This window comes from Babylonia areolata, chromosome 2 (genome assembly GCF_041734735.1).
Source record: "Babylonia areolata isolate BAREFJ2019XMU chromosome 2, ASM4173473v1, whole genome shotgun sequence".
NCBI lineage: Eukaryota > Metazoa > Mollusca > Gastropoda > Neogastropoda > Buccinidae > Babylonia > Babylonia areolata.
The window spans coordinates 8,120,413-8,140,620 of NC_134877.1; the positions used below are offsets into that span (position 1 = coordinate 8,120,413).

General features: G+C 42.8%; 1 protein-coding gene across 1 annotated transcript in view; it reads right to left on the minus strand.

The window, feature by feature from the left end:
- The window catches only part of LOC143297236 (transmembrane protein 128-like), a 42,090-nt gene extending 27,353 nt beyond the window's left edge, over positions 1–14,737 (minus strand). The window contains exon 1 of the mRNA XM_076609477.1: positions 14,598–14,737. Coding sequence (XP_076465592.1) covers positions 14,598–14,679 — 82 coding nt within the window. The 5' untranslated portion in view covers positions 14,680–14,737. The remainder of the gene's footprint in view (positions 1–14,597) is intronic.
- Between the last annotated feature and the right edge of the window lie 5,471 nt (positions 14,738–20,208).

Below are 20,208 nucleotides of genomic sequence, written 5' to 3' on the forward strand. Positions count from 1 at the left end.
GGACTCTGTCAGTGGTAATGGCTGACTGGGGCTTGGTTGTGTTTGAGGCGGCTTGGACCAGGACCTCCATTTTTCCAAATCAGTTTGAACAGTTTGGATGCTTCTGGCTATTCTAGGGAGATGGAGGAGTGTCTGCATAGATACATGAAATGTAGGTTTCTATGAGTTGCTCTAAATAGAAATCACAAGTTTATATGAGTTTGAATTGCTGCATAACCCTCAGCTTGTTTCATTTTCTTACATGGCTTCACATACAGGATAGTTTAATTGTCAGGCCATTTGCCCATACAATAGAGTGAGCATAGTATGAAAAAAATATGAATATATTCATCGACATAAAATCACATTCACACATTATGTCTAATTTTTAACACTTTGAATACAAAAAGGGATAGATTACAAACAATTCTTTCATTTACATTAGCAAACAGAAGTGCAAGTTTAAACATGGATGGTTGTCTATAGAACATTCCTGGTATCAGCTCCTTCCGGATTGTTTTGTATTTATAGCATGTTAACAAAAAGTGAAGTTCTGTTTCTGGGACATTGACACAAAAAGGACAGTTACAACTTGATGAAAAAGAATGCTTATAAGAGGCGCAGACATCACAGAATGTATGCGACTCTAAACTTGCATGCCAATCTTGTTTAAAACAGTCGATAAGTCTCTGTTTGAAAGCCATTAGAAACATTTCCGAGTTACCAACCCCCTCAGATTCCCAAACTTCTCCAAAACCAAATCTGTATAAAAGATTTCTAACTTTACAAACCCAAGTCACATAATTCTGGTTCTGCAGATTCAGAAGCATATCAAAAGCTTTCTTTGGATATCTACTGTTTTCCATCTGTGCAATTCGTAACCAGAATTTCACACATTTTACATGTGTTGCAATATCCAAAGGGTATCTTCCCGTTTCCCCATATATTAAGTGTTTTGGAGATTTATTATTTACTCCCATGAATCGTTTCAAAGCAAACAAGTGAACTCTTTTGATTAGGTCTTGGTTTTGTGTCATCCCCAGATTTCAGCACCATATGTCAAGATTGGCTGTATTTGGCAATCAAAGAGCTTTAAAAAGATAACTGTCGAATGCTCACCAATCGACCACAATATCCTAATGATTGCTATGGTTCCTTTCTTGGCCTTTTCTGCAAGGTCAGACACAGTGTGTGCAAAACTCAATTTTGTCGACAAAAACATACCAAGGTATTTGTACATATTTACAATTTTCATCTATTTCCATAAAAGAAAAACATTTTTCTCTCATGGCATGATAACCACCATTATGGAAAATAACAACCTTGGATTTATCCATATTTACAATAAGATCAAGACTTGTAGCTGTCAGACATATATTTAACTGTGTCTGGAGACCAATTATAGTGTCAGATATTAGCACAATATCATCAGCATATAACAGAATCAGAATATGTATCAATCTGGTGTTAATTGAACATCGTGGCTACCAAACTCAATTATATTCTTTGTTAACTCATTTATAAACAAAGAAAATAAGACTGGTGAATATACTTCTCCTTGTTTCAAGCCTTGTGGGCATAAAAAAAGCGTCTGTTAAATCACCACCAACACATACTCTTGTTTTTACAACAGAATACATTGACTTTAAAGCATTCCGTATCTTACCATGCAGCCCATTCTTACACAAGATGGCCCATTACTTTCCTCTACATACAGTGTCAAATGCTTTGCGAAAATCTATAAATGCTACATACAGTTTTCTGTTATCTCACAAGCTGTTTCTGTACCATAGTAAAAAGAGTAAAGATATGATCTGCTGTACAGTAACCTTTCCTGAATCCAGCTTGCTCATCACCAATAATATTTTCACCAATCCAGTTTGAAATACACTTATTTAACACAAAACTGTACAGTTTACTACAAATGTTAAGAAGCAAGATCCCTCGATAATTATCAGGTATACTCATGTCTCCCTTTTTGTGCAAAGGCTGAATAACTGACAATGACCATTCATCAGGAAACAGACCATGATCAAATAGATAATTAAAAAATCTGACCATTGGGTGAATCATCATGTTCTTCATTATGATTTATATTGTTACCATCATTACAGTCACCACCATGATCTTCACTTATGTTTGAGACATTAAAGACATTATTAAAGTGTTCAAACCATTCATTGCTTGTTACTGCACTTTGCATAGAGGATCGTGGTCTCACTGAATGAACCGTATCCCAGAGCTTTCTTGCATCGTTTGAATTATCTTGTAAATCACACAGAATGCTATCTTTGTGCAATTTCTTTTTATATTTTAAATAGCTCTTTGTATTGTTTCCTTTTCTCGCAATCAGCTAATCTGTCAGTATCCAGGTGACATTTACCCAACTGTTGCCGCTGCTGATGCAAAAGTGTTGTACTCTGTTTGCATTCAAGATCAAACCATGCTTTCCTCTTTTCGCCCCCAACATGTATTGTTTTCTTCATGCATTCACCAGTGTATACGAAACATTCATTAAATTTAGCAAGTGCTTGACTGACATCATTTTCAATTAAAAACACTGCTTCATCCAAAATAGTCTTCACACAGTTGCTGCGCATCAGGTCATGGGGGTGAGTTCAAGTTCACGTAAGTGGAAGCAGCTTTTTCAAAACAGCTGTTGATCGGAGAGCATTTTTTCTTAATTACTCCTGCAGGATCATCTGTGTCTAATTAATTCTCATATGTGCTGAAAGGTGGCGACATGCTGGACACAATGATGTAAGTTTCATATATCAATTTTCTGTATTTTGTTCACAAACTGTGAATCTTTATTTCCTTCATAATGGGCAACAACATTGCATCATACAGAAACACGATCGGTGCATTTGCACCGAAGTTGTCAAACTTATTGTTGAAGAAAGCAAGCTGAAAAAGTTCCTGTGCAAACCGTGAACCTTTCAACAGCAAAGTTCACAACGGGCTGGAAATCACAGCGTTTATCATCACACTGATCACATACAGTGCCCCGTTCTGCCTTTACAGTTCAGTGTTCACAGGAGTTCATGAGCTGTGTACAATTGACAAGTCTTTGTGTGTGAAGAAAGGTATCATACCGAATCATGGAATCTATTGGCCGGACCAGCAACCATTTCCTTTCACGACAGCACCTTTCCTTCTGACTGATAGCCTGTCATTACACCCACCGCCAGATCAGCGATTCCTGCTGCTGTTGTCTGGGCAAGTTGAGTCCAATCCAGGGCCTGGTTCCATGGAGAATTCACAGGGGACCCCTGCTGACAACCAGTTCAAACAATCGGAACGGATGGAAACCAAACTGAACAAATTGCTTGAAATGATGCACGATAGGCCTACGTGTTCTCAGTTAATCAGTAAACTTCAATGTCTTGAGGACAATATCAACGAGAAGTATGACTGTTTCCAGGATCAGCTTATTCATCTCCACGATGCTGTGATGACGCTCCAGATCATGGACATCTTTGCAGAAGACTGATGTGCAGCTTCACCATGTAACAGAAGGTCAGAAATATCTTGACTCCCGACTAAGACAACTGGAGGAGGAAGTTGGCAGGTGGGAACGCTTCTCCAGGCAATCTAACCTGTTGTTGCATGGCATGCCTGAAGAAGGTGAGACTCATGAGAGGTGTGTGGAGAGAGTGATCCAGTACCTGAATTAATATTTCGCTCAGAAACAGTGGACTGAAAATGATATTGACCGTGCACATCGGCTTGGCTCACCATCTGCCAACCCCAACAGATTACGCCCAGTCATGGTGAAGTTCCACAGATGGAGAGACTACATGAGAGTCATGAGGCAAAAACTGGATGCGGACCACTGACTCTTACGTGTGGCAGTAGACCTGACCAGACAGCAGAGGGACACCATGGCGCAGCTCCACCAGGAAGGAAAACATACCTACTACTCCAAGGGCAGGCTGGTGGTGACTGAAGCACGAAGACATCATGACAATGGTGATACCCACAACCGTGACAGCAGGCCCCATCCCACCCACTCATTACAGCTTCACATACATGTAGGTAGATAAAAAAAAGTTCACAGTATTTTTTACTGTATGTTTGTTGTATCGTAAACGTTACTCTGTAATTCATAAGCAATAAAATCGTACTCTAATGTCCTGATAAGCGAGTGCCTGTGACCGTTGAAACAGAGTGATCAACTCTTGTGGGGTCAAAGGTTCAGTGACTGTAGATGGATGGGACATTATAGAGGGACAAGGATGGGGTGAAGGGGAATTAGGGTGTCAGGCTTTCATTTCGTAGGCCATTTCTTCATCGAGTCTGCACATCTTAAGTCTGTCGCGAATGCAAAAATTTGAAATTATTCAAGAAGCTGAAAGAAAAGTTGATGCAGAAAAGTCAAAATTATCATTTTCTTTTGAAGACCTTATTCAGAACACTATTTATTTTTAGTTATTGTGATTTCTTGTCAAGCTGTGACAAGAAAAAAAATGCTCTGCAGTGCAGCAGACTTAAAAATCATTTACTTAAGTTAATTGTTTTCATTCCATACCAGTGCATACTCCAATGACCCAACAGTGTGAAACAGTAAATGAACAGTGCAGAAATCTCCTTTCCCCCTCCCCCCTTCAAATCATGGCGCTGTTTGATTTCTTCTGACAATCTTTTCTTCTGATGTCTTCAGAATATCACAGTGAATTTTGTTCGCCGGTTTTACTTATCATCGGTTTCTAAGCCTTCAAATTGCAATATAGTCCTATATGATCTGTTTACATTAATTTACAGCCATGTTTTGGAAAGAATGTTTTTTTTTACATCATTTTCATTATATAATCAGCTTGATTACTGCCCATGAATGCGGGCGTGTATGTGTGATGTATGTGTGTGTGTGTGTGTGTGTGTGTGTCTGTGTGTGTGTGTGTTTGAGTGCACGTGTGTGAAAGAAAGAGAGAGACAGAGAGAAAGAGAGAGAACAAGAACAAGAACAAATGTTATTCCTTATGGCGGCCATCAGCCCATAGGAAAGGATCTCTGGCAAAAAGAGTGTATATCTTAGGTATGCATATCATGTCAATTGAGTAGTAACTTGAATAATTAAACCGAATCATTCTTAATTAAGGTCAAATTATATATAGATCTGCAAACTGTTGTCTGTGATGAAGAGCATAGAAAAGACACATACTCAACTTTCTTCTTTTTTCAATAGATCTATGTTTCAATATTTCAGTGTAATCTTGGGTAATACCTGGTAAGTAGTTGTTTCTAATACTGGTAGTGGTATATGAGGGACACACATAAATAAAATGGTGTTTGGATTCATCAACTTTACAGACTATGCATAAATAAAGGAAATTTTCTATCTAAAATTACGTTTAAATAACATACTTACCGTGACCCAACTAGTGCAGACTCCGGCAGGGGTCTGACATTCCTGTCCTGTGCAAACTACTATCCGCCTATGCGGAGAAAACAAAACTACGGCCGATAACCTCCCGGAAGTAGGTAACCTCCCCTTTGTCCCGCTGGCTAGCGCCCTCTTTTGATGGCAATATGCCATAACCAGCGCAGCGAGCGGGGAGAACAGGAAGCGGGGAGGACGGGAGGGTCTTAAATTTGGGTCATGGTAAGTATGTTATTTAAACATAATTTTAGATAGAAAATTTCCTTATAATTACACATACTTAACCGTGACCCAACTAGTGCAGAATAGTGCGACAAGGTGGAGGGCTTGCCTGTTCTACTGTCTGTGTGCTGTGATGGCCTGTTGTGCAACTACCACAAAAGTGATGCTTCTTGAGCCATCATCCCGCAGGCGTGCAACGTCTCTCTGGTAGAAGTTGATGAGCAATCATCCCTAAAGCGATAGATGTCCCTCAAGTAGAATTTGACGAAAGTAGAGTGTACTGTGCCACCTAAGGATATTGGTGCGGGCAAAGAAGACAGAGGTCCGCAGCTGTACTGTGGGGGAGGTCTGTGGACCACAGCTGTGCTGATAAATGTAGCGCAAAGAAAATCAGGTCCGTGGGTAGAATCCACGCTCTATTGAGAGCCCTTCGAATCAAAGGAAGGGAAGGAAACACATACCCTTATAGGGTTGTCTCATTTGAGCGCAGTTGAGCGTCAGTGCAAGGAGGTGCACATGTGGTTTGATCTAATGATTCCACATCAGATGTGGGCCGATAGTGGAAGTGATTTTTGTGTTTGAAGGAAACTGTGGCACGAGACAGAGGTAGGTCGCCGTGTTGGGCTTGCCTTAGGCATGACAGCCAGATCTGTAGAGCTCCTCCATGCGAGCTGACAGGCGATAGGCGCTCCCCCCACCACTTTTTTGTCGCTGCCAAAAAATGACAGCACTGGTATGTTGCCTATGCATAGAATGGCAAACATTTGGCAACAAAAGACTTGATGTCCCTGGTGCCTCTGGGACAGGGTTGTGTAATTGCCCAGGTAGGTACCATCACGAAGGGGCATACGGAAGGCTTGGTGGCTTCTCTACCTGAGTGTGGCATGTTGGAGCAACCTGCAGAAAGTTGTCGGCAGTCAATGGCTGGGTTGGGTTAGGCTGTGAAAGTGCATTTCATGTGCCCACAGGTCACTGAGTCTCATTCTGTGGTGGAATTCCTAATGGAAGAGGGTTTCCATGGGGAAAATTTTTTGCTGAAGGTTCTTTAGTGAGAAAGGGGACCGGATCCATGACAGGCCTCTGGCTGTGTGTGGTGTGCACTGAGTCTGGGATGGAGCGGGGCGGGGCAGGGAGGTAAGTGGCTCAAGATGTGTTGTACTGGCTATTTACATCAAATCACTGATCTGACATACGTTTCAGTATGGCCAACTGCAAAGTGAGAGCTGTATTATCAGTGGTTTCTTAATTGCAAAGGGAAATCGTTTGCAGCTTAGTCTTTCATGAATGACTATGTCTCTCAGACTGGAAGTCAAATTGCACTGGTAGGTGGGCTGTAGCCTTGGGCCTAACTAGCCTTTGGGATCCGTCCCAATGATGAGTCCTAAGGCCCTCTTGATCAAGGGACCAGGGATGCAACTTGGGCAAACCACTCTCTACTATAAATTGTATAATCGAATTCCAGCCCGAATAGTCGGGACAGCAGTTGCCTCCTCTGCTGTTCTGATGGTGACTGTCGTACATGACTGATTATCATATATTGTTCCTTGGAGGACACCAATCAGCATGGGTAAATCAGGAAACAGCTGCTGTGTGCTTCAGGGACGAAGGTGTTCCCCATGCAGGTTATGTTGCAATGTAAGGAAGCCGGGAAGAGTTGATGGGGTCTTGTGGTGCAACCGTGTGTCTGAAAGACATGGTGCTTGCTTCCGAAGTGACAACAAAGTCATCCTCTGACAGGCCCTTGACTGAAGGCTGGGGCTCCATGATGGGACAGCCTGCCTAGGCTAGAAACCCCTGGAAGAGTCTCATTGGAAAGACAGTGCTTGAGAAGGAATGTCCATCTGTAACCACAGCAGTGGTTGTGTATTGAGGCTGAAAGGACCGGGCAGGGAAGACCAAGTGCAGAAAGTGCTTTCAAACACCAATTGTTTGAGACGCTGATGCTGGATCTCTGTTCAAGCAAGGTGATGGGGCAAACTGATGTGCTTGAATGCGGCATCTGCTGTGCTGGTATGAGTGGGCAGAAAGGTACACCCCTGTGGCTAATGGACGGTTCGTTGTGCATTGTGAGACGCATCCGTCCTTGTCAATATGCCTTTCTCCCAAATGTAGAGGAAAACAATTATGACCCAGGCCTTCTGCTACTAGAGAGGAGTGGAAGAGATGGGCTTATGGTGATTGTCTCCTGCCCAGTGGGCAGTTTTTGGGTCCACTAAAACTTGGAAGGCAAAGACAGACACCCCTTCATGGGAAGGCTGGCTAGGATGCGGGGCCTGTGTGGAGCTGTTGTCACAACCACAGTGGTGCAAACCAAGGGTTGTTGTAGGCAAGGGAGGGAAGAAGGGATGCCTTACAAACATGGAAGGAATGAAGGGCATGTGTGTCCGGGGTGGCACCTCTAAGTTGGACTGCCTCATCCCTCCTTGTGCCAAGTTAGGGCATCTCCAACCCTATGGGTGATTGTTGCAGGCAAATGAGTTGGGTTGCCTTGTCCTTCCTTGCACCAAGAGAGGGCATTCTTAGCCCTGTGGGTGGGAAGGGAGTGTGTGTGGGTCCCTAAGGACCAGCCACTACTAAAATGTGAAGGAGCAATACATTCAGGCGTGAATGAGGCAGTTTTGTCTGTGAGTGCAGTTGTCCTCCGAAAGCAAGGTAGGGATGGATTTATGAAAATGAATACATATATGAGCAAAGGGATTATAAACTTCCATCAACTCAAGTGATGATGTCAGAAATATGCCAATGACAAGAGATCGAGACACAAGAAATAAGCAGCTGTATAAGCCTACATGTAGCGTGCACAGATATACCCAAGTAAATGGGTAAGTGTGCATAATCAGTAATGGAAAGGAATCTGTGTATGCACCTATATATGAGATGTACGTACACATATGAATAAAGTGCCAGTACGTAGACGCAGAGAGTTCTGGGCATTGAGAACAGAATGCCGCAAACACTAGTGTGCCTATATTGCTATATAGGGAATCTCAATGAATAGATGTCAATGAATAGAGATAGAAATATAATTGTACATGTTAATATGGAAGTCGTCTGAACCTATCCCATAAGCACACACACATGTATACAGAGGGATAAGTATACATCTGTAAGTGAAAGTGGAAATGTGTATAAATGTAGCAAGATATCTCATAGATATATATGTATATGTGTGTGTATATATATATATATATATATATATATATATATATATATATATGTGTGTGTGTAATTTTTGTTTGTTTGTTTGTGTGTGTGTGTGTGTGTATATATATATATATATATATATATATATTTCGTGATTGCTGATTGTGATAACAAATCAAAAGGATAGAAGGGGAAATATTGTGATTTATTTCCTGTTATTGTGTATAACAGGAAGAGAATGGTAATAGGACTGGTTGCCTGCAGAGGGCCGTGTGCCTGTGTGGGGGGATGAAGAACCCAAAAGTTCAGTCGCCAATAGCCTGAGAAACAGCAAGAAAGGTGCAGTTGCTGTGCAAAGTTGTGTAAAGTCCATGAATGGGCATCAGGACCCAATGAGAAATTGAAGAAACATCGTTGGTGGACAGCACGGGGGGCAGGAGTGATGTGCTGTGTCAGTTACAAATGCAGAATTGCCTCCCTTGGCACCGATATTCGGCGAAAAGGATGGTGTCTTTAAAGCACATATCCCCTGGTGTGACGTTTCCTCGCTGTAGAGGGAGGAGTGTCATGCTGCGTGTGGGAGTCCGTGGTTCGATGCCACCGTAACCGATACAGGTGAATACGGCCGCAAGGGGAATAATTATAATGTCCCTTTGTGCCGTGGGCATCCCTACCCGAATCGGTCGCCATCGGACGCGAGACGGTCGGGACATGTGGCATGATGGCGCCGTAACCAGTGTTATGGGCGTCGTGGAGGAGGGGGTGGCAAGTCCATCCGCTTGCCGTGGGATGTGCATCCCCCTGTAGGTGAACGGCGGTCCAATCGCGCAAATAGTTCCTGCGAGAGGACCGACGTTCAACTGTTGTGTGTTGATGGATAAAGGGATAGACAAGATTGGCCCAAGCACTGCCGAGTGGCAGGATCGAGTTATCAAGAGGCACTCCGACGTGGAATTGCCGATATTAGTCTGGGTAACAGTGAAGATATGCAGTGGGGCAGAAAAAAACGGCACTGCCGAAGTTCAATGGGCTGTGCACGCATCTGCTCTGTGGGCATGGGGTGGAGCAGGCGCTGGGTGTGGCACCAGTGCATAATTGCTGCAGCAAGTTCACAATGGGTTGCTGGTTGTTTGGTTGAGCAGCTTGCTGAGACGCCATTAGTGGATGGGAAACAGCAGCGACTGGCGGTGTGGCAGATGGGGTCATCACCGCAAAGCTTGAAGGGGCCATGCACGCACCCGCACTGTTGGCAAGGGGCCGTGCCGGTAAAGGGAAGTAACTGCGGCGGTCACCAGCAATGGTGCCGAAGCAGGAGTTGTCTCCCTTGGATCGTAAAATCGGACAAGGGGAGGGTGCACACACATGGGCAAGTGTGTCCCCTAGTGGTCCACCTTCCTCCCTACCCCTGGGGAGGGCATCCTTAAGCGCCTCAGTCACCATAGGATCCGAGACGGAAGAGGCATGCCGCATGGGGGGCGCGTGAGCCAATGTCACGGCCGCCACCATGGACGCATCGCACATAGGGCCCAGTCTATCGTGCGGATCCAAAGCCAGTGTATGGTGTTGTTTTCCCAAAGGGATTATGGCACATTCCATTGTTGACATGGGAAAAGTGATAAAGGAGATCGACTCGGGTGTCCTGCCGACTGGCAGGGCCGAGAAACGTGGATCGCGTCGAGTTCGTTCGCAAATTGAAAAAGGAAAGCATCAATGGCACCACTGACCTGAGTATGGGGTAACGTACCCCTAGAAGTCGCTGGAGAGGGTGCAGGAGGTGGTGAAGGTCTGGAGTCGACCGGAGGAAGCGAAGGAAGTGGAGGAGGCGACGGTTTGGCGTTGTTGAGAGGGCCAGAAATAGAGGGCCCAGAGTGTCCGCGAATCGATTGCGATTGTGCCTTAATTTTAGCCCGATCTCCCAATCGAACCATATAATTATGTGACCTGGTTCAAGACAAAATTTGACAAAAAACAAGAACGCCAGAGAATCGACAGACAGACAGAAAATACGAAAAAAAACTTAGCCGTATGGAAAGCACAGGAACAGGAGTCATAATGGCTGCCATGGGTCATGGTTAAGTATGTGTAATTAAAAGGAAATTTTCTATCTAAAATTACGTTTAAATAACATACTTACCGTGACCCAACTAGTGCAGACTCCGGCAGGGGTCTGACATTCCTGTCCTGTGCAAACTACTATCCGCCTATGCGGAGAAAATGAGAGAACTACGGCTGATAACCTCCCGGAAGTATGTAACGTCCCCTTTGTCCCCCTGGCTAGCGCCCTCTTTTTCCAGCAGCCATCTCGACACCTGTTCCTGTGCACTTCATACAGCTAAGTTTTTCGCATTTTCTAGCTGTCTATCGATTCTTTGGCGTTTCTGTTTTGTGTCCAATTATGTCTTCAAACAGGTCGCACAATTATGTAGCTCGATTGGGAGATCGGGCTAAAATTAAGGCACGATCGCAATCGATTCGCGATCAGTCTGGACCCTCTACCTCTGTCTCTCTCAGCAACGCCAACCCCACGCCACATGGTTAAGTATCTATGTGTAATTAAACTGGAATTTAAGTTGAGGGACCTACGTCACCTGCATCCTTTAATTGGTAACACACCAATTTGTAGTTTCAAAAGACAGTCCCAAAAACATCTTATATTCATGAATTCAAAATATTTTTCACATTCAAAATCACTTTTGAACAATCTGTAAGTATCTTAAATGTCCTTATTCATTACTGAACTGTTCCAGTCTTGGATGAAACTGTCTGTCAGTCTGTGTTTTAACGATGAAATAAAGGCGGCTCCATGTCCAACACCTTGGTTGTACCAAGCATATCCCAAGCCCAACTGAAATAATGTATTTTTAAAGAAAGAGAAAAGAAAACAGAGAGAGAGAGAGAGAGAGAGAGAGAGAGAGAGAGAGAAATAAACATGACATGCCAGATATAGCGAAGCAGCCTGATAGAAATTTGTTATTTACCGAAGCAATTTTTAATGTCCCAAGCAATTCTTCATAAGCAGCTTCGACTGTATATCTAAACTCTTGAAAATAAGTTTTGCATTGCTTTTACATTACTTTTGATTTTTCACCCTGATGACCCTAAAGTGTTTCCAGTATTGTATTCGTGCACACACACATACACACACACACACACACAAACTGTTTCACACACTCACACACACACACAGCATTCAGCTCAGGCTTCAGAAACTGTTTCACACACTGAACTATAGCAGACGCTTTTTTTTGCAACTAACAGCCGGTCTACAATGACTCATGCAGGATGTGTGACGCCATTCCCGGTTTGAGTGCAAAGCCCATTGTAAACCTATTCTCTAAACACCTATCAAATCAAGTCTCTGTATCATTCACTATAATATTATATCTGTTGTGCTTACACATACACTTTATTCAGTAAAAAGCATGCTTGATTTCAGTCTAATCGTTCGTCAGTCTAAAGATTTCAACTGATGCTAAGCTTACGTCATTTTGTGCTTCTCGGCACACAACCACTCCAACCAGTTCGCTGTACGTCATTGGTTGAGCTGGAATCTGTGTTTCTGCTGTACCGTATTTAATAATTAATATCTCTTTTGTCAGATCAGTAAACTGCAAGTATTATATACTGGCAGAATCATCGCAATTCCATCTTTAAATCTGTTCCATTTATGTTTGCCTACGTTAAACTGATTTAACGCAGTTTGTAATTTTCCACGATGAGCTTGTTAAAACTGACCATTTTCAGGTGACTTAAATTAAGATTATAAATTCATCATAAATAATCAATACTTCATTTTATACTTATTAGAAAGTAGGCGTTGAGCTCTTTCTTTTGCGACCAATCCGACATAAATCGGTTCAGGAATCATTTAGAAATCATTTAGAAATCTATTACTGAACACCTTGAAATAAACACAGCACACACGATTATCTTTGCAGTCCGCTTAACTTGCATAAATTGATGGAGTGGGTGATCTCTGGTCACTTTCACCTGAGCCCGTTTGCAGTGATAGCCAGCTAGCTGACTACTGACTGTTGTCACCCACAGTGTGTGTTGTGGCCCCAACGGACAGTGTCTCACTATGTATCGCTTGCACTGTTTTCTTCTTCTCTTAGTTTTCTTCTTCTTCTCCTCATCCTTGTTTTCCTCTTCTCCTCATCTTATCTTCTTCTTTTCATCTCTTATATCTTCTTATAACTATTGCAAATAAAACAATAGAAAAACCATTTTGTGACTGGCCTCTATATGTTCCTGGCCTGTGCGCGGGGATTCTCTTGTCTATCCTTTATTTCAGTCAATCATCATTAGTAATTCTTTTGTACCATACCCCTTTTATGATAAACCACTTGGTTCATAACACAGCCACAAATATATATATATACAAACTGCAGCCATCAAGTGTATCATCGCATCATTTGCTGATGTTATATCAACACAAAAAATTGTTGTCAAATGTTGCGGTTTTTTGTTGCATAAAGTGACAAATGGCCTTAGTGGCTAGACAGGGACAAAGATTGTGTGTGTGTGTGTGTGTGTGTGTGTGTGTGTGTGTGTGTTGTGTGTCACACACTTGTCCCCTGTTAAAACTCCTTAAGTGTGAAAAATATATATTGGCACTTCAGATCATGAGAACACTGCATCCGTGGTCCTGAGGAGAGAAGTAAAAAAATGTTCTGTTGTTTTCAATTCAAAGTGCATTTGTTTGTTGGTGTTGTTAAAAACAATTCAAAGCACACTAGATTTCATCAAAACGACTCAGAAATGACTTTCAGCCAATCTAAGTAATGCACAATGTTTGGCACAAGAGTTAGTTCCACCAACACAGAACAGAGAAGAAAAGGGCCTTTCATAATCAGGATGGATGAAGCGTGCTGGAGTAGTTTTTCTTTCTTTTTTTACCGTCAAATACATTGGCAGTAGCATCGCTGCACTGACAGCTGATGTTGGCGACATCATACCTAAGTTTCACACCCTTCCCCCTCCCCCATTTTCTCTCTGAATTTGCACAATCTCAGGAATGGGCTCTGAGGCTTTTCTGCAGTAGTCACACCCAACTGACACACACTTTTTTTTCCCTTTCAGATGGAAAAGCTCTCACATACCTGTTCTTTAAGTCAATGGACAAGTTTTCATCTGACAACCTGGCAAGAGTTCAACATTTGATGCCTTTTTTTTTATTTTAATTTTGGACCATATACAAAGCTTTTCCATTATTTGATTTTGGTGAATAATCAGTGTAAATAATGCTATGTTGTTTTCCTGGTTTTTCAATAATTACAAATGTTATTTTTTTATGTCTGTATGTCTTAAGTAATGTTAAACTCGAATAAAAATATTTATTAAAATAAAGGAAGAAAAAATAAGTGCTGTCCAGTCCCCTAATTGTCAGTAAAGGTCAGCAATAACTGAATGGACATTACAGGAAGAAGAGCACTGCTGAAGACAGCTGCTCATGTTGTCAAAATGAACAAACACTACATTACATAAGATTAACTTTTACTAATAACACTAACAGAATGTTTTTCTCAATCTATGTAAGTGTTCTATTTAGTTATTGCTGTAGCAGAATAACTGCAACAAGTTAGTCAACATATGTTTGCTGGTTACTGGCGGGGCAAAAGGTAACAAAAAAGAAACAAGCAACTATGGTATTACACATTTGGATTCTAAAACACAGCACTTTAAAATCGTGACAATCACAATGCCACAATGTTCTGTTCTGTTCAGTGTGTGTGTGTGATTGCGTTTGTTTACCTGTGTTAGCGTGCATTCGTGTTGTTTTGTGATTAGGGGTGGGTTACACTGCGATATTTCGCTAAAGTAAATTTTGTTATACACACAGTTTACCTTTGCAAATATTCACAAAACTCACCCAATTCAAGAGCATCCAAGTATCGATCAGCTAAGCGAGCTTGTACTTTTCTGTGAAATAGGGCTTCCTGGTTGTCCGCCATTTTGACGCCTCTTGTTAGTTGTCATGTTTACTCTTTCGCACTGGAGTTCTGAAAATGAAGTTCCGCCAGAAATTCCCAGTTCACAGATTCATAAACTTCTTCTTCTTCCTTTACACGGCCAACATATATCATTTTACTGATGATTCTGTCGTAGAATTCTGTCGAAACACACACACACTCTCTCTCTCTCTCTCTCTCTCTCACGGTATATTTGACATTAAATTTGATTCTGAAATTCTGAATCCACACACACTTAAAGTAGTAGTAGCTGTAGTGTTGTTGCCATCTGAACGCCAGGATGACAGTGCCATGCGCATCAGGGACGCATAGCAAAAAGCGCATGAAGCTGTACGCGGACAAGGCATATGCCAATCCCTCCCCCATCGCTGTCTGCGATCCCGTACTCCTGAAGAACTCACACCCAACTTGACCAAGACTGACTCCCCCTACGACCATTTGTTGTCGTCAGCAAGAAGGGAAGCATGATGACTGCTCAGTGAGGTTCCCAGCGCACTGATGACCAGGAACAGCAGCTTCTGCAAACCTTCCCCCAGGGCCAGCTGAAATTGAGAAAGACAAGGCTGAGCCCAAAGACAGTGGAGCCAGACCATTCCTCGTGCGCACACTGCTCCGAGCACCCACTCTCAGTCTGCTGAGCTCTGGATGCGAGGTGCGCAAACCAAGGCATCTGGATGATTTTGACCTTGACTTTGTCCAGCGAGTGTAGATACCCGTCAGTCAACACCATAAACGTTGGAAAGATCCCCATAGTATTTGAACTATATATATATTTTTTTTGTATTTTTCTTTTCAGGTGCCTGTTGATACGTTGTTTCTGTTCTCTTCACATTCCAGTGTTAATGTAATTTTTTCCCTTGCAAGACCCTCAGCTGTGGGGCCATCTCTAGTTGAATATGTTGGACTTTTCTTCTCCTTTCTACAGAGGAGAGAGAGAGAGAGAGAGAGAGAGAGAGAGAATGACAGTTATAGTTCTTTTGTTTGCCTTGTGAGATTCAGCCCAAGTTTTCAGTGACCGTAAGAGTTGCAGTTCTTTTGTTTGCCTTGTGAGGTTCCCAGTTTTCTTTGGTTGTTGACTGTCCATGTCAGTTAAAATACCTTTTGTTATTTTAGGGAGTTCATTTTCCACCCGAGGGAAAGGGTGATGTAGTGTTGTGAAATCCTCCTTTGTCTGGGAATTTTTGACCTGAAAAGACACTTGATCTCGTAATGCCGGAATGAGCAAGGTGCAGAATGAAAACCTCTGCTAACTCACTCAAATTCGTGTGGCTCGATCATACAAGCAAGCAAACCAAGCAGCAATTACAACAGCAACTGCGACGCAAACACCACAGTAGTAGTAATAGTAGTAGTAGTAGTAGTAGTAGTAGTAATAGTAATAAAAGTAGTAGTAGCTTCAGAACGGGGTCAGCCCAATACTCCCCCGTGTCGATACTCCCTCGTGTCGATACTCCCCCGGCTCGTTAATCCCCCTCAAAAAGATCCAAAAACAGGCAAATACACATGTATGTATACAGTTGTGATTGATAATGCTTTCTGCTTGATCAAAGATGTGTTGTGGAATTATCAATGTGTTACGTGTTCTCTTCTTACAACCGTCCGCCTTCAGAGTTGAGCAGCAGTGCGCGACTTGCGTGTTGGGGCCCGCTATATTGTGTGGGCTCGCTGCCTTGTAGTTACTGTTGCAGCCATCGAGCTCATTAGTCCCATTCAGCTCAGTGGTTGCGGCACGTATTGTCGCCTCTGCATGTATTGTCGCCGGCAACAATACGCGCAGACCCTCACTACATCTATTCCGGTCGTCCTCCTGCACATATTGTCGCCCTTCTGCAATATATGCCACAACCAAAAAACAAAAAAAACAACAACAAAACTGCACAGTTGGAGTGCACTTGGCCGGCAAGTGTCATGTTGTTGTTCTTATCATAGTTTTGTGTTGTTGTTGTTTATGTTTATGTTGTTGTGTGTGTATACTGTGTGCTTGTTTGTGTGAGTGTATGCGTGCACGTGTATTTCATGTGTGTGTTTGGGAGTACATTAGTGTTTATGTAAAATGGGTATGTGGTGGTAGAGGTGGGGGTATATGTGTGCAGGTGTGTTTGTATGTCAGTGTGTGAGTGTGCGTGCATGTGTGTGTGTGTGTGTGTGTGTGGTGTGTGTGTGTCTGTTTGTGTGTGTGTGTGTGTCAGTTATCTTTGAGGGCACAACTTTTCCGCAACAACGCTACACTGGGTCATAAAAGTTACATCACAACCCCTCACACAGTAGGTTCGGGATCTTGAGATCGTAAAAGTCAAGAGTGGATGGGTTATAAACACGAACCTATATGTAGCCATTAACTTGAGTGGTTTATTATATTAAAAAGGGGATTTTCTATTGTTTTATTTTACAATAGTTACAAGAAAAGAAGAAGAGAACAAGAAGACAGTGCAGCAATATGGCAATGATGCTGACCGTTGTGGCAACACACACTCTGTGCCCAATGTGACACAGCAAGCGAAAGAGAGAGAGAGAGAGAGAGAGAGAGAGAGCAGGCTCTAGCCCGTGACTGGCCAGGCGGAAAGTGACCAGTCATCACCTGCTGTGGCTATTTATGCAAGTTTAGCGAACTGCAATGACGCCAGTGTGTGCTGCGGCTCAAATCAGGCCAAATTTGATTAGAATTGTGTTTGTTACAAGGTGTTAACTGACACATTTTTAAATGATTCCTGAACCGATTTACGTCGGATTGGTCGCATAAGAAACAGTTCAACACCTACTTTCTAAAGAGTATGTGACGGGGTGGTAAGGTGGTGTTAGAGAAGGTGAAGACAGGTAGAAGGTGTTAGCAGAAGAGAGCTGCAGCCAGGCAAGGTAGACTCGGGAAGGCAGTGCGCTGGTTTTCTTCTTTTATTCTTTCCTTTTTCCAGACCAGGAGAGTTCTCTGTTTGTCTGGCACTTGCTCACTCCTTATATTCTGTTCCGCCGAACCGCAAAGCCAGCGCCGCGAAGCGACTCACGAAACCGGCCCTCCGCGAGCCTTGAGGGGCCAAGCTTGTGTTTGTTTGACCAAATTTAGCGGCTTCTGACTTTCGGCTCGGGGAACTAACATAGACATATTATATATCACACAAAACTACAAGAGACGAGCATTTTCTTAAGCTAAACCATTTTCTACAAAAATAATGTAGTTAAAAACTGTAAACAAAAAGAGTCACTGAATGAACGAGCTTTTAACGAGTTCATGTATCATTTTTGTACATTACAACAATTAATACGTCGCGATATGTAATATAATTGCAACAATTAAGTAACTGACAATCCTGAATTTCCAACTATATAAAAATCATCTATAGAATCTGCTTCTAGAGTAAAGGTTTTTTATGTAAAAATTCAAGAGAAAACTCAACGGACAGCTCCCGTGTCGGCACCGCTTGGCGGTGCTTTTGGCACTTGTGATCGACAATGAAATACTTCGTTTAAACCAACTACAACACTGCTATACATGTATGATACGAATCAGATTGATAACAGAAATGCAAACATCTGCAAGACACGCTATAAAAATGTCTGGGTATTGTAAAAACGTATTTTGCTCAAATCGGCACTGACGAATTCCAATGGCTTGAAGAAGAGATAGTTTTGTGGCGCCGAAATGCCGTCAGACATTTCGTACCATCGCATGCCTATAACTTAGGTGTACACGGAAAGCAGTACACGAGAAGAAGCTTAATCATTAACATTTTAATGCACAATCTAAATTCCACGGCAACTATATCGATTTATAGAAAACGAAGGTATTTTGTATGCTTCAACTGAGTGGATTTCGAAGATCGCGCCAAAACTCATTCACATAAATATTAGTTTAAAAGAGTTATAGGCTTTCTGGCCAAATGATATCATTACAGTTGAGAAGTATGATCTTTCTGAAGTCCCATAACATAAAACTATAATCTCATCTATAAGGAAGTGTTTATAATTGAACAAATTGATGAAAATCATCATATGGTTCCCTGTAAAGGGAGATAACTTGTGACCGATTTACAAACTTCCTTAGTAACCTTCGGCGAGTCACAAAAGTCGTCTGCTAAGCTGGCCCAACGAAGATTGTAGCCAACCCGGCTACATCCCCCCCCCCCTACTCTGTTACAACCAGCGTCCTCGCTGGCACTTTTCATGACTACATAAAAGGGCTGGGGGCCTAAATCATGCACGAATACACCCATTCAAACCAACGAACACACAAAACATTATCTTAAGTGCAAATCCCAAGACACTGAGTTGCAAAAATCGGAAAAATGCCAAATCCATTAAAATCTCAAACAGTAATCAGTAACCCTCGAGGGACGTTATCTTGAGCGTGAACCCTCAGAGTCAGATTTTCACAAAATGTATAACCCACGTAAAGGCAAAACGGTTTGCCCACACTGAATTCTTAAAGGGGCATCATTTTAAATGTAGCCCTTAAAGTTCAGTATATACTTAAAAAGCACACGACGATCCAGTGGATGGACTCTAGTCAAATGCTCTTGAGGGGCGTTATTTAAAATGCAACCCCCCAAACTCAAAACCAGTACAGGTTATAAGGGGAGCTGTTGTATTGACAGTGTTCCCAATATAACAAAATAAGTCCCAACAATGTTAACTGTCTGAAATGTATATCGGCATGTTATACATTGACTGTGGGAAAATAGTTGTATAAACACTTCCTTTTCATCAGCTTTACATCCATATTGACTAGGGAGAACCTGAAACAAGATTCCTCAAGATGAAGTACCTGCATCAACAGCTTTGCTTGGGAAAAAAGTCAATCTTCGAAAAATTTCAACTGCTCAATGACAAAATAAACAAGAGAACAATCAGTCCCACACATTGTCCATCATTAACCTATCTTGTCTCCTCCAATTTCAAGTGAGACAGCAACTAAGCACAGTCACTGACCAACGTAAGGAACACCAGATGTGTACCATGTTACTGGCTTCGTCGTCAGGCGTAGAGATCGCCTAGGGGTGGGAGCTGGTGGTAGTGGAGGCGGCTCTGGTGCTGCCTGCAGGGCTGATGTCCTGGGCCCTGGCATGGGACTGAACAGCCACACCCCACTGTCAGTGTCAGTGTCAGTGTCAGAGTCTGACACTTTGTTGACATGGCAGGACCGTTGGGACGGGTCAGTCGGCGTGACAGCAGGTGGTGGTCGTTGGCTGCCTCTCAGCTGTGTGAGGTTGAGTACAGGTGAAGGCGACACCTGTGGGATCACAGCATCAGGTGTGGTGCTGTGGTGCTTCCGTCTGCGTCTGCGTCTCATGCGTCGCTGGTTTGGAGCTGGAGCAGCTGGCATAGACCCAGATTGCCCAGTGTGTTTGGTGACAACACACTGGTTGTTGACTGCCATTGGAGTCTGGTGGTCAGCTTTCTGTCGCCTGGCATTCTTCATATAGCGCTGCTTGTGCCGACACTGGTCTTCAGTGTGGCCAGACCGCTGACACCAGACACAGTGTGGAGGGTCTGGGGCCCGGTCAGCAGCACAGCGGCGAG